The following is a 13,713-nucleotide window of genomic DNA, read 5'->3' as shown; positions in this document are numbered from 1 at the left end:
CAGAAAGGAAATACATAAACCAAGGGCAACAGGAGGAAATTACAGACAAGTCTGAAAATCCTACTGTTAATAGATGCACTGTTTGCTTCTACAGTTTTTACTGTTAAGAGCAAGTTCACATGCTTTCAGTTCTGATTCAGCAAAAGCTCAGCTCAAAGCTTTGTCCTACAATGTAGCAAATCGTTGTTCTTTGCAGAATACAAACTGAAGATAAAAATGGTTTGAAGTTAAGAAAGAAAATACAGCCCCTAGACACATCTAATTCACAACCGAAAAGTTTCGGCACACAATAGATTTAGCTGGTAGCACTAATTATTAATGTTTGACCAGTCCTTTCCTGTCCTTCTTTACAGGAATTTCTAACTTCTCCAAACTTTAACTGTATGAGTGAACATTTCCATGCAGCTGCTTGTCCACAGCTGTTTTTTGGTTTGATTTTTTATTTATTTTTAGCCAAACAGGAGAGCTATTTCTGGGAATAAAGCTACAGTCAGGAGATTGCTTTGCAATTTTAAATAGAAATGGTTATGAGAATTTACAAAACTCCTGCTCCTTCATTTTTCAGGCTGCAGGCTTTGATAAGGGACTTAAGTCCCAAGAAAGAGCCTTTTGTAGCTCACCCAGACTGGCTACCTTACAGCCAGGAGCTACAGCAGCCCCAAGGAGCCTCCCTGCAGGAGCTGCTCCTGCCAGGGCAGGACGCGCCAGAACAGTGGGCAGCAAGCCCCTCTCGCCAACTTCTGCGAGCCCATCGTCGGCACACTGCCATGGGGTTAGAAAGCCTGGCATCAGAGCGGAGGGAAAAGGACAGAAACGTCCCAAGAACGGGACCAAGGAGAGGTATCAGGAGAAGGAGAGGGGGTGTCACGATTTGACCACAGCATCTGCTGTCAGAAAAGCTGCAAAATCCTGAAAACTAAGAGGGAAAAAGGGAGGAAGAAAAAAAAGGAGGAAAAAAAAAAAACCAAGCCCTTGATTTCCAAAATAACTGTCACCCATTTGCTTGTGTGAAGTGGGTTTGCACTTGGCAGAACAGTAGGAAGGTGTGCAGGAAAAGCGGTGGGTGACTGCAGTCGGAGAAGGGAAGGGCTGTTGATTGAGAGCTGCTGAAAGCAGCTCTGGGACCTCTGAACCATCTCCTACATAAGCCAGCCTCTGAGGCAGTCCCACAGCTCTTGTTCCTCATTTCTAGGTTCCCCATTTGAGACTCCACAAGCTGTCATCTCTGAAGTGACGCATGGTCTGCGCCATGGCTACTATCAGGGGAACTTGCCCTGAACATATGAAGTGCAATCAATACTGCATTAAGTATGCTTAAAAAAGAAAAAAAATCCAGCAACAAAGTCTTTACTCATGAAAGATTAAGGTCTTTTTGTGAAAACCCACACTTTTTGAAGTGCAGAATTAATTCAGATGAAAGTGCTCAGTGTCACAGAGACTATCTGTGGCCATTGTAACTTGAAAAGCCCAGGCCTGATCTTTGCCGCTTTCAGCTTTCTGTCATGTTAATGAAAGCAAAATGCTTCCTGTAGAAGCTGACGATCACGTACAAGGCATTTAGTATGTAGCTTCACTCTCAAGGTGTTAGTACGGTTAGATAAAAAAGTGAATCTCAGGAATTCTTCCTCCTTTCCTCCGCCTCTCTATACTCTTATTTTCTATTGGAGCAGAAACCACAATCACACACCGCAATGTTTGGTTCACAGCATTTAAAAAAAAACCTGCAGATGTGCTGTGTCTCAAAATAGAGTTTTATTACACGTTTGCTGCAAAGACTAAGGATCAGAGAGTAAATTGGCACCTTCTCCTTCGCAGACGTTTCCCACAACACCTACCGCAGGACCGTTTGCACACTTTTGCGTCCCACAGAGCAGCTCACAGTTCACGCTTCCAGCCTGCCCAGCTGCTGCAAGTTCATGCAGTGCTTGGCCATCAACGCCCAGGGCCAACGGATGGCACCCGTGCAGGGCACTGGGCATTTACAGTCACTACTGTCCCTGCTGCTCAGCCAGGACACGCTGCTGGCCGCCCCGTGGGACCTACTAGCGCAGGGGCACTGCTTTTGTTTCCTGCCATTTGAGTCCAGCTCTGTACAGGATTATGTTCCTGCCGAGCATCCGGCAGGAGCTGGCCCCACAATGGCCCGGAGGCGAGGGCTCAGCAGCCATGAGGTGTCCCTTCCCACGGCTCAGAGCCCTGCTGCTCCCCAGCCACCTCGACCGGGATCTATTTGGCTTGCCAACCGCTGGCACACACCTCTTAAGTCAATATATGCCTTCCCCAAGGCCTTTTTTCCACTTTGTGTTCCTCCCCAGAGGTCAGAGAGGCCAGGTTCACCATGGCTTAGGTGCCCCAGTCCCCAGCGACTGCTGGCCGAGGGAAGGCACGTGGGACCTTCCCAGCTCAGGGCTTTCGGGCTAGGGCAGCAGGAACACATCTCCTGGCTCCCCACCCAGACCTCCCTCCTCGGGATTATCATCCTTCCTCTGCATGCTCCCAAGGTGCATCAGATTTTGGGGCGTTTGCAGTAACGTGACCTTCAAAAACAGGAAGTTAGTTAAAACCCAATGCAGTGCTACCACCTCACCTCAATCAAGCCCTGCACCTCCTGCAGGGCATCACTTCCGCGTACGCGAGTCCACACCTGCAGGGACAGGACACGTTACCCTGCCGCTTCCGGAAGGGTCGGGATGGAGGGAGCGCGTTGCTGACACTTTCAAGCACTTTAATGAGGAAAAAACCCTTCACTGCTGCACTGGGAACACCAGCAGCGTGCCCTCCCGAGGGGAAGGCAAAGCCAGCGGCAAAGCGCTGCTCGGTGAGGTCCCCGTAGGGCCTCTGGGACAGAGCCCCACACCAGCCCGCACAGGCAGGGAGCTGAATTAACACGCGGCAGGTGACATGAAAGCCTGACTTCTGAACATCTGTCTTCTGCAACCCGATTCTGTGGCAGTTGGCTCACCATTTTTTAATTCAATAAAACAAGCCCCAGCTGGAAAGCCTCCACATTAAAGCAGCACTAAGCACACAAACTGAAATAACCGTGTTAGCCTGTAACAAAGGAAGCGCCTTGTTTATAAGGCTGCACAAAACCACCCCAGGTCGCTTCAGTTACCTTCCTTCTCCCACAAAGGAGGAAGGCAGCCAAGCCTGAGGCGTTGCACCGCAAACACCTAAATGACAGGTTGCTTCTCCTGACCTGGGAGGAACAAACGAATCCGGGGGGGGGGGGGGGGGGTACAGAGAAAAGGAGAGTGGTTCAAGGCAAGGGACCCTGTCCAGCCACAGCCCCCATAACCAGCACGGGTGTTACACCCCCACCCCCCTAGACAAGCCACCATCCGAGTGCAGCTCTTGGCAGAGCAGTAAGCCAGAAGATCTCACCAGCTTCCTAAGCAGCACACAAAGCCGAGGCTTGCTTCTGATTTGGTTTCCTGACACAGACGAATTAAGACAGAGACAAGAAAGAAACCCAAGGAGAAGGCAGTCAAGAAGACAATATCATTATCAACCTGGAGAAGGATAAAGATACTGAGTCATGACACTGATTTGACCCAAGGAGAAGAGATGCAATCGGACTTAAGGGGCATCGCCCTTCCCCCCCCCCCCCCCGGTTGAAGTAATTGCTCTTGAAACCATGCTCATGACTAACCAAGCTCATGACTACTCCAGTATTCTTCAATAAGGGACTGCTTAGACAAAAAAAAAAAAAAAGATTTACAAGGGTACAGGCTGCAAAACCGATCAGGCCCAAAGGTATTTAACTAAAGCAGACTAATGCAACTAAAATCCTACTGTTAGACACTGCACAAGCACCTGAAAGAAAGAATTTTGCTCTTAATTAGAACTGTTTCATTATTTTCTTATCAGAACATCAAGTTTGGATTTTAAACAAGAACACCAGAGCGAGGCACTGATACGGACGCAGAGGAAGGAGACTCGCAGGCGACAGAGCAGTGGTGCGCGAAAACGCAGCACCCTGGGCGCGAGGCGGGACGAGTTCCTGGCGGTGCCGGCTCCGCCGCGGTAGCCAGCCCCGCACCTCCCTCCGGGCAAGGGTGCGAGCACCACATCGCTTGAGGTGCGGGATTCAGCTGCCTACTCTCAGCATCCTCGGTTCTCGCAGTATGGGTGCATTACCCCCAACGATGATTCCCTGCTTCTTATTTCCTAGGGGGTCAGCCGGCTTTGTCCCCCCGCCCGGACTCCCTTTGGGCACTGGACACCAGCTCTGCTGTGCTTCGCCCTTCAGGGCTCCCGGAAACCTCCCCCTGCAGCACTGGGACGGGAAAAGGCAGAACTGCACTGAAACGGCTGAGTACGAGGAGGCAGAAGAGGTGCTGACGGCGGGGAAAGCCTTCCCTTACCCCTCCAGCTGGGCAGGGGGCAAAGGGCAGACGTGCGCCTGCAGCGACCCTGGGCATCACCAGGACACGCGCGCACCTCCGAGTGGCCCAAGTCCCCTCACATCAAGGCAGATTGCCGTCCATCTATTAAATCTTCTAATAACAGAGCCAAGGAAACTTCTGTGGGGAACGAGGGTTTTCCAGGGCACTTCTCACCAAGTTTCCTGGCACTCCAACGCAGCTGACAGCTTCGGGGTGGGGGGAAGGTTTTCAGACCGCACAAGAGACTCAGCTTTAAATAAAAGCAAACTGGGAAAACGTGGAAGCAACTGGGATATTGGAATTTTTTCTTTCTAGCTTTCTTAATTAGTTCTTATAGCAGTCCAAATCTGAATTAACCCTATTATATCAGCAGAGCTATGCTGTTGCTGCTGATGGCAGCAGTCCAGCCTCCCTCTGGGCCCACCAAAGCCACTGCAGCAGCGGTTGTAGAGCCGTGGCCTGGAGGTACGGCCATCTGAAGCGCTTCCGCAGAACCCACAAAAACTAACAAAGGAAAAAAGTATATTAACTTTGAGCCACAACACAGGGACTAGCGCTTCTGACTTTCTTTTAGGCCTCTGCCAACTGAGTTTGAAAACAGTTGCTGTTGCACATAATAGCATGAACATGCTTCAGTAATCAGATGTGGACACTGGCACCAGATTCATCCAAGAAGTCCACCTGACCACAAAAGGACAACACGAAGAGAGGAACCCCAAAGCCTTTCCTTGTATCAATACTCCCACCCAGCTTACTTCCAGAGCCTTCCCATAAGGGCAATACAAGCAGTATGAGACTAAAAATAAGCCAGAATCTGTTTCCAGAAAAGAATTAAAGTTATATTTCAAGTTGGCAGTATCTCCTTAAAGTGGATTAACTGCAGCAATTCAATGCTGCCTCCCCTAGTGATCCCTACCCAATTCATTTTGGCAGAACTAATTTCACTGGTGTAAACTTAAGTTCAGAATCCAAAGTGGGTCTGCTAAGAGCAAGAGTTGGTATCCTGGAGGAGCGAAGGAGATCCACAAGCAACACTCTTCCTCTCCCTCCCTCCTGCTCTTTTTATCATCTCCATTTTATATCCTGTCTAGGATAAGAAAGTTTGTGGAAGGAAAAACACAACCAAGGCCAGTAATATTCATGTTGATAGGGCAAGAAACACTCAGGTATTTCACAGCTTATACATCAGAAAACAGGATTTTTAATATCCATTGGCATTTATGAGCCTGTGGCAGAGACCACGTAGTGGTGCAGTGTCAACAGTTGCCAGTGTGGCCTTATGGGATCTTAGTGCCAGATAATCTTCATCCTTTAATAACTGCAGTGAATTTTCTGCAGTGCTACTGCCAGAAAACAAGCTTTTCTTGAAGCCTTGTGCTTCCCATACTCTCAATATAAGACCGAGTGCAAGACAGCATCAATGAAGATGTCTTCTGGAGATCTGTGTGTGCTGGTCTTCCTCTCCTCCCCAGAGTGGGGGATTTTCCTCCAAATTTAGCAAGCTCCCAGAGGGCCCCAGGATGCTGGGGCCATGCAGGCAAAAGCCTCGATACCACGTCAGCTCTAGCCAACTGCAGACGTCCATGAAGGGACGAGGGACGGTGTTCATGCCTCAAGCTCTTTCTCTCACCCATTAGCAGACCCTTTGGTTTGCCTGATCCCAGCTGGGACTGCAGAGAAGCCCCCTGCCCCGAATGCAAAGCGAGACACTGCCGCGCTGCCTTCCCATGCCCGCAGGCAGGGCTTTACCTGCCGCCTGTCATGCCAATGAGCACGCTACTGAGAGGACCATAAGCACTGTCAGGTCTGCTCTGGTTTTCCCTTTTTGTTTTAAACTCACTTGAAGCTTTTGCCCCCACCCAGGCCTAATGTCACAGGCCTCAGCACCCTATGACAGCTCCTGACCCATGCCCAGCCTCACAGATGCCTCCAGACCTGCTCCCACTTTGGCCGGCAGCCTTCAGCACCTATACCCTTCCACTGTCCCTCACAGGGGGCTCACTCCCCCGTGACATCTGCAGAGCTGGGGATGGCACAACCGTAGCAGGCCCTGCACTCCAGTCAGAGCCACTATCTGCCCAAGCCCAGGATGGAACGTGCACCAGCCTGATAACGGATGGAGCTCATTTCTGGTCAAACCTCATTCCTGAAACCAGTATATGGAAAAACTGGCTAACAACCCCCATTAGCACTGCAGTTACCCTGGTACACTTCAGAGTCCCAATCAAGAGCATCACCCACTAGAAGGGCCACAAACATAAGCAGAGCTTTTCTTCAGAGCTCAGAGTGACACAAAAAATAAAACTCAGCACAGCAGACTACTTCTTCCCATTCAGTAGGGACCAAGAAGCCAGCCCTTTCCTTTGTCATTGTGAGAGGGGCAAAGAGGAAGACATCAGCTCCAGCCATAGGGCAGACGAGGTTCAGAGGCATTCAGTGCCTCTTGGCCAGATTCAGGACATGCACACAGGAGGCCCTACCGACACCTGCAAACCCTTCTGCAGCAACTAACACGCCACTGGAAACAAGACAATCCTAGAACGGCCTTACCAAAAGTTTTACGCACCATACTCGTGAAACGTTTACTCTGGTGAAGATGTCAAACCTTAAGAAGCATCAGTCCCCACTTCCCGAGGGATGCTGCACATGCTGGATTTTGAGGCACGTGCAGACCACAGCAGCACCCGTCAGCTAGCCAGTACAGGAGCTGGTGATGGAAGACGACGGGAGCACCCCATCACGTTGCCCGGGTACATTGCCCCTGCCCCGAGACCACCGAGCAGTGCAAGGGTCATGCCTTAAGTACGATGTGGTGACGGGGCCCAAGCACAGACAGACACCTCCAGCCAGCTCCAAGAAGTGGCCGCACAGGGGAAATCACGCAGCTGGCCTGCGTACTGTACAGGGCTACCTTCCCGTGTAGGATGGTCACCTAAAACCAGCTTTCAGTTGAACTCAGTGACTACAGATGTGACGCTTCATACCTCAAATGCCTCCTGACACACATCAGAAAAAGCCTTGTGCAAGGGAGGACTAGGAGACTTACGCATAACACAAGGCAGAGCTAAATTCAAAGTCAATAACTCAAGGCATTTGGATTAGATCTGATAAATTTGTCCCTGGGCCTGTAAAACAATAGTTAGAGCTAACTGTTTTCTACAGAGCTAACCCAAAGATTCAAACATAAATACAACCTAAAAATACAAAGACAGGAAAACTAACTATTCTTGCTCCCAGAACTGCTACAGTGGTATCTCCAGACTTAAGAAGGTCAACAGCCTCCCGCACTAGAAGCCTTGGAGTCCAGCACAGACAGCTCTCTCCAAAGTAAGAGGATGTAAAAAGCCATTTTTCAACAGTTCGATACTTCCAGCCAGCTGAGGTCAGAACATGCTAATCTGGCAAGCAACCTTGTGCCCAGTGGTATAGCACACCTCAGAAAACAGTTCCTGTATCTTCAAGCATGCATATATTGCACTAACATATACCTCCTATTTAAACCCGAGTCATTTGTTAACTATGCGCTGCACGATGAATGAGACGGCTAAACAAACAAGAGGCTACCGAAGGGGGGAAAAAAAAAAAGTTAAACACTGCTTTTACCACACTTGCTGAGGAACAGGGAAAAATGAGTAATTACAAAAGTTCAGCCCAAGCAATGAGGTCACAACGAATCTCTAAGTAGCTTATGTGGCACTGGAAAGGTTTTTACCACGTTATTTGGGGACAAGGAGCTCTCGAAAAACCAGCGGTCAGCACACCGGTGACCCGCAACCACGGGGCTCCCCATGCCGGCTGCGAAGTCCCCCTGCTCCAGGCTTAGGGGTTTTTTTTGTTTGTTTGTCTGGGTTTTTTTGGAAAAAAGGTTTCGGCTCTCACGGCAAAGATCCGCAGCCCAAGCACTGCACGAGCTGCAAGGTGCTGAGCGGCAAAGGATTACCGCTCCAGCTGGGGGCCGGAGCGCTGCGGCCGCGCGCACCCCGCCGCCCCGGCGGCGCGACGCGGTCCCTCCGCGGCCCGCGCGGGCAGAGCGCTTCCTCCGGGGGAAGCGGGAATTAAAAAAAAAAAAAAAGAGGAAACAGAAACGAAAGAAAAGTTTTCCCCGCTTTCGCGGGGAGCCGGGCGCGCAGCGCGGCCGGCAGCAGCCCCGCAGCCCCGGCACCCCCCGCCCCCGCGCCGCGCCGCGCACTCACCAGGCGGCTCAGGCTGCGGCGGAGCATCGCGGCGGCGCCCCCCCGCCGCCGCCCTCAGCGCCGCATCGCCCGGCCCGGCCCCTAGGCTGCCCGCGGGCCGCGCCGCCGGCCGCGCACCATGCCCGCCGCCGCGGGGCTGCCGGCCCGGCCCGGCCCGGCCCAGCCGTCGGGGCGCGGCGCGGCGCTGCGGGTCGCTCGGTCGGCTCGGCTCGGCTCGGCTCGGCTCGGCCCGGCCGCGCTGCGCTGCGCTGGCGGGCACTTCCCCCACGCCCCCGCGCCTCGCTTTTGTCTGGCCACCGCCCGGGAGGCGGGTCGCGCCGTGCCCCGGAGCAGCCTGGGAGCTGTAGTGCCATCGAGCCGGGCCGGGCCGGCTCCCCGAAGCGGGGAAGCGGGGCTGGCCGACGGCTCTGCCGCCGCGCCGGGGCGAGGCGCGGTCCCGCCTGTGCCGAGCCGCCCGGGCACCAGCGCCGTCACCTCCGCCCAGCTCACGCAAGGGCTTCCCAACCAGCCCACCCTGCCGGGCTGTCCCGAGCCAGGACTTCACGTGAAAGGAGCTGCTCCGCGGTGTTGCCCCGGCTGCGCGCTCCTCCCGGGCGGCGGGCTCACCCTGGCCGGCCAGCGAGCCCCGCTCGGTCCCTGGCGCAGCTGCCTGCTCCCGTCGCCCAGCGCTGCTCGCCCTTACCCGGCGTCGCCAGCCTTTCTGCAGCGCGCAGGCCGGACCGGCATCTTCTTCCCTCCGAGCCGCGGCAAGGAGCGAAGGGAAGCAGCGCGCGCCTGCAACGGGGCCCCGGGAGCCTCTCCCTGCTCCAGAGGACACGGCGCGCGAGGATGATTATTTCCACGCAAGAAAAAAACACCAGAATGGAGAGGTGAAATGCAACCTAGTGAAAGCATTGTGTTTTCTCGTCCACTTCTGACAGCGTTGTTGCCAGGAAATCAGCCCTTTCTGGGAAGCGCTCTATCCGCCGGGACAAGAGGCAGGACCGGCGCTGCCAGGCCAGCTTTCCCCTTGGCGGTCCGCGCTGGTGGGCTCGGGCGGGAGCCGGCAGCCTGCCCGGCCCTCGCCGGCTGGCAGCAGCCGTCGTCCCGACGGCGTCCGGGGCTCCGGCTCCAAAGGGAGAGAAACTTATCCTGGTGCAGCATGACTGGGGCTGGAAAGCAGCTGTCTGCACTTTCAGAGACCTGAAAAACACACAGAGAGGTTTCACTTGGTATTTTTAAAGCAAGAAGAGTGCTGTATTGATTTCGCTCAGGCTAAAACCGCTCACGTTTGCTCTACTTAAGCGAGGGCTGCCTGGAAGTTTTACAAAGTGTGATAAAAGGGTTCCTCTGGCCCTGGCGCTCCATCCAGCTCCTTCTATATAACATGACAGCCTCCGTGGTGCAGCACCGAAATAACGCTCTCCTTACCCCAACGTGGCTATTACAAGCAGCATCTGTCTAAATACTTGACGCACCTTTTAATTAGCCCCTGTGCAGCTGTGCTGTTCCTGTTTACAGCATAAAATGCAACTGCAACAGGAAACCAGAAAACAACGTTACACGGTTTCAACGCATTTTAACATAATGGGTGGAAATTGTTAAACATCTTAATAAAATACCTAATCAGTTTAGCTCGAGACGTCCCTCTCCCTCAAAATGATGGCAGAGTACTGAATTTGGAGCAGCGCTTCAGTGTAGTTCTCACCCCGCTTGTCTGATAACGGTGTTGCGGGCTCCAAGCCCATTTGTGCTGCCTGAAAGACCGAGTTGCTGCTCTTGGACATTTTTTCTGCGTGATGGTGTGTGTCAGTGCTCTGCAGCAGCTCTTGGAGAGATTACTGATGTCCAGTGTACCAACTACTTTTGAGGGCCAGGCATCCTGACATCTCTGAATGCCAAGGAGGTGGTGGGCTGGCCGCAGGTTCTGGCACTTCTGAGTTTTGGACACCAGCTCCTCCGACAGGCTCCTGCACCTGGGAAAATCCTTCCGTTGAGCAACTGGGGGCAGGGGGGCCAACTTGAATTTAGGAGGTAACGTGGCTCACCTGGCCAAGTAGGAAACAACCTATATCCTTCCCGTCTAGGTATGTTCCTATAGGTAGTTATTCATTCTCACTTCACACCTGCTTGAGCTGGGAAGAAGGGAATGATTCACATGCTAATACAAATGCAATCCATGTCCAATTTAATTTGAGATGACGTTACCTCTGTTTTCAAACATTAGCTGGACTTAGAGCTAAAATGCAAGATATGGACTTACGTATTAGGTAGTTCATTATCTTTAATTTTTTGCTAATGATTGCTATGGCTAAGGTGTCAGAGACTGTCTTATACAGAGCCCAGCAAGCTATGCAGATGAATGTACCACTGGAATTAATAAAGCTCGGAAGTAGGCACAGAATAATGCCTGGGGAGTATTTGGCTCCCTATGCTCAGGCTCAGTAAGTTACACAATAGGCTGCTGCCATGGAGCAGCCTGTTTAAATCAGTACATCTCCCTGCTTACCCCACACCAGCCAGAGGCAGGATTTTCACCAAAGAAATCAAGGCATCTATCACTCTTCCCTCCTGCTGCAGACACGGTGGCCTGGAAGGCAGCAAAACCCCATCTCAGCAGAAACCGTCCCTGCACAGAGGGAGCGTGACAAACCCATCTGGACTTTCTGCCCCTGAAGCAGCCTGGAGGATTCGACTTCAGATACGGTAGCAACGGTTTCAGCTCACATGCCTTCTGCAAGGGAATCTGGTTTTAAAGCACCTCGCCATGAAAACCCGATTGCCCCATGCTGATAATGTGTGCAGCACAGCAGCGGCAGCTCACGCCCGCGCTGCCCACGAGGGGCTCGACCTTGCCCCCAGCCACCTTCCCGACAGCCAGGGGGGCAACAGGCCCCCAGGAGAGTTTTACCCAATAGGGCTCAGCTGAGACCCAGAACCACTGCAGCTAGCCTCAAAAGGCAGTTAAGCGGTTCGTCAACCGAGCGCTCAGCACAGCGTGCTCACGAGGGTGTAAGCACCTACCTGAGTGGGTCCCTTTGCTGGTGTGAACTATCCAGAACTTGGGAGGGTCCCTCAAATCCTTTTACAAAATAGTTTGTCCTACTTTTTTTTTTCCTCTTTTAATTTTCACAGCAACAACAGTTTGGAACAGCAATGCATAATGGCGATAGTGTTTCCTGTTGCTCAGGGAAATGCAGATAGCCTAGCAAGAGAAAAAATCCAACTTCCCCATTAGCCCTGAGGAAACATGCTAGTGGTCAGTACTATTTTTAACGCTCATTTTTGCCATGTTCTTTGCTTCTTCTGCCATCGTGTGGCCAGTTAAAGGATGAGTGTTGTCTTTGGAACAGTGCGCAATTGGCCTGTAATGCGTTAAGACAGAATTTTATAATATCCAGAGGTATACAAAGCCAACGGAGATGTATTAACTTACTCCTCTTCAAGATCTACCCCACCTTATGATGAGTACTACGGGTTTATTTTTAGCGTTGCGATGGCTGGAAGCAGGTCTTGTTAATCTGACTATTTGGATTTATAGCTAGTTTACTGTAAGGCCATCTCCCGCTGTCGATTTGCTGCTTGTGGAGTTCCTGCTCGTGTTAGGCAAGACGAGCAGGGCCAGAGCGCTTACTGCAGAGCGCCACGACAGCTGCCAGCTTCCCCGGCAATTTTTTTCTCCAAGAGCCATCCTAGGGCCATCTCCGTCCAGGACGGGCCGAGCTTGTCCCCTGCGCCGCTGCCACCACGGCTCTCGCAGAGGTCTAGTACTGCCCCCGAGAACACTGTTATGTGCCGAGAGAGGCCAAGGAGGAGCTGACAACGCAGTTTTTCTCCCCTTTTCTTGAATGGGGCAGGTCCTTGGCGCGTTCTGCGATAAACATTGGTTTCACAAGGAATGAGAACGTTTTTGCCAGCAGATCCCAAGGCAAATGTCCTATCTGTTCACACAAGAGATTTTCAAATCCACTCTGCTACAATCTGAAGACCTGCCAGCACGGGGCTGACGGACGAGCACAGGACAAGGTGCTCGCTTTCTGGTAGCGGCCAAAGCCATACACGCGCCATATCCTACCTGTAGCCTTTAACCTCTGATATTTGTGGGCATTTCTCTTTTCCCCTCCCCGAGGCAGAGCGTAGGCTTCTTCCTTCCCTGGTGCTCAGCAGGGCTCTACCAGTAACAGCCTGCATAGCTGAGGTTGTGCCTTGCAACTTGTGAACGCAAACCTGGCCACACCCCCCCCCCCCCCAAAACAAAAAACAAAACAAACCCACACCACCACCCACAATCCAGAGACTTGCACAAACCACCCCCTAACCCAGTTTGTACAGCTGTGCCACACGCAGAAGATGAGTTGTAAAGTCTAATCCCAAGCACAGCCTGGGTAGCAGGGCGAAAAGATCTAGCCCATAGGTCAGGGATTTGTGCTACAGCCTTGCTAAATCCAGCTGTGCTGAAATATAAATGTAGTTTAATAAGGTGAAAGTTCTCCAGCAGACAAGGCCTGAGCTCTGATTGCTGCAGAAGACTAGAAAATGAAAGCTTTTGGTTAATAAATTGGCTCTTGATCCCCTATTCAACAATATTTTGAAGGAAAATTCCCTCTAATTAAGATGCTGATAGTCTTTCTCAAGAGGCCTTTTCCCCTTACAGTCTAAAATAGCCTAGTCAAGTATGCAGCGACTTACAAAGTGATAACTTATAAAAGAGAGAGAGACTACCAATTATGAGCATTCCTCTTTTTTAAAACTGAGCTTTTTATAAGAGGAAAAAAAAAACCTAGGTAGTATATTTGATATATGATGTGAATCTCTCCATACCTCAAACTCTAGCACATTCCTTTATGCCTTGAAACAAATACATCCATTAAATAATTTGGACTCTACCTGTTCTCCTTCTGCCGGGACTAATGTCTCATTTAACCTAGAAAGGGAAAGTTTCCATATTTTCTAAATTTCCAGGCCTTGTTATCTGCTCTTTCCCTGCAAAGTATTTCATAACAATCAAGAGAAGCTTGGGGAGTTACTCTCACCCAATTAAGTTAGTTTTTTCTAACAATTCTGTGTAATATATGAGAGTAAACAGTTTGGCTCTCACTGTTAAAGTAATGCAACAGATGATCTAGAAGCATTAACAAAAGCTCTAAAGAAAC

The 13,713-nt window shown here is 51.5% G+C and overlaps 1 protein-coding gene across 1 annotated transcript in view; it reads right to left on the bottom strand.

Moving 5' to 3' along the window:
• Positions 1-8,686, bottom strand: part of ATP11C (ATPase phospholipid transporting 11C) — a 76,804-nt gene extending 68,118 nt beyond the window's left edge. Inside the window, exon 1 of the mRNA XM_068956493.1 lies at positions 8,582-8,686. Within this exon, the coding sequence (XP_068812594.1) occupies positions 8,582-8,608 (27 nt within the window). The 5' untranslated portion in view covers positions 8,609-8,686. The remainder of the gene's footprint in view (positions 1-8,581) is intronic.
• Positions 8,687-13,713: the final 5,027 nt, after the last annotated feature.

This window comes from Struthio camelus, chromosome 11 (genome assembly GCF_040807025.1).
Source record: "Struthio camelus isolate bStrCam1 chromosome 11, bStrCam1.hap1, whole genome shotgun sequence".
NCBI lineage: Eukaryota > Metazoa > Chordata > Aves > Struthioniformes > Struthionidae > Struthio > Struthio camelus.
Note: the sequence above shows the minus strand (reverse complement) of the source record. Positions and strands in the feature narration are given on the sequence as shown.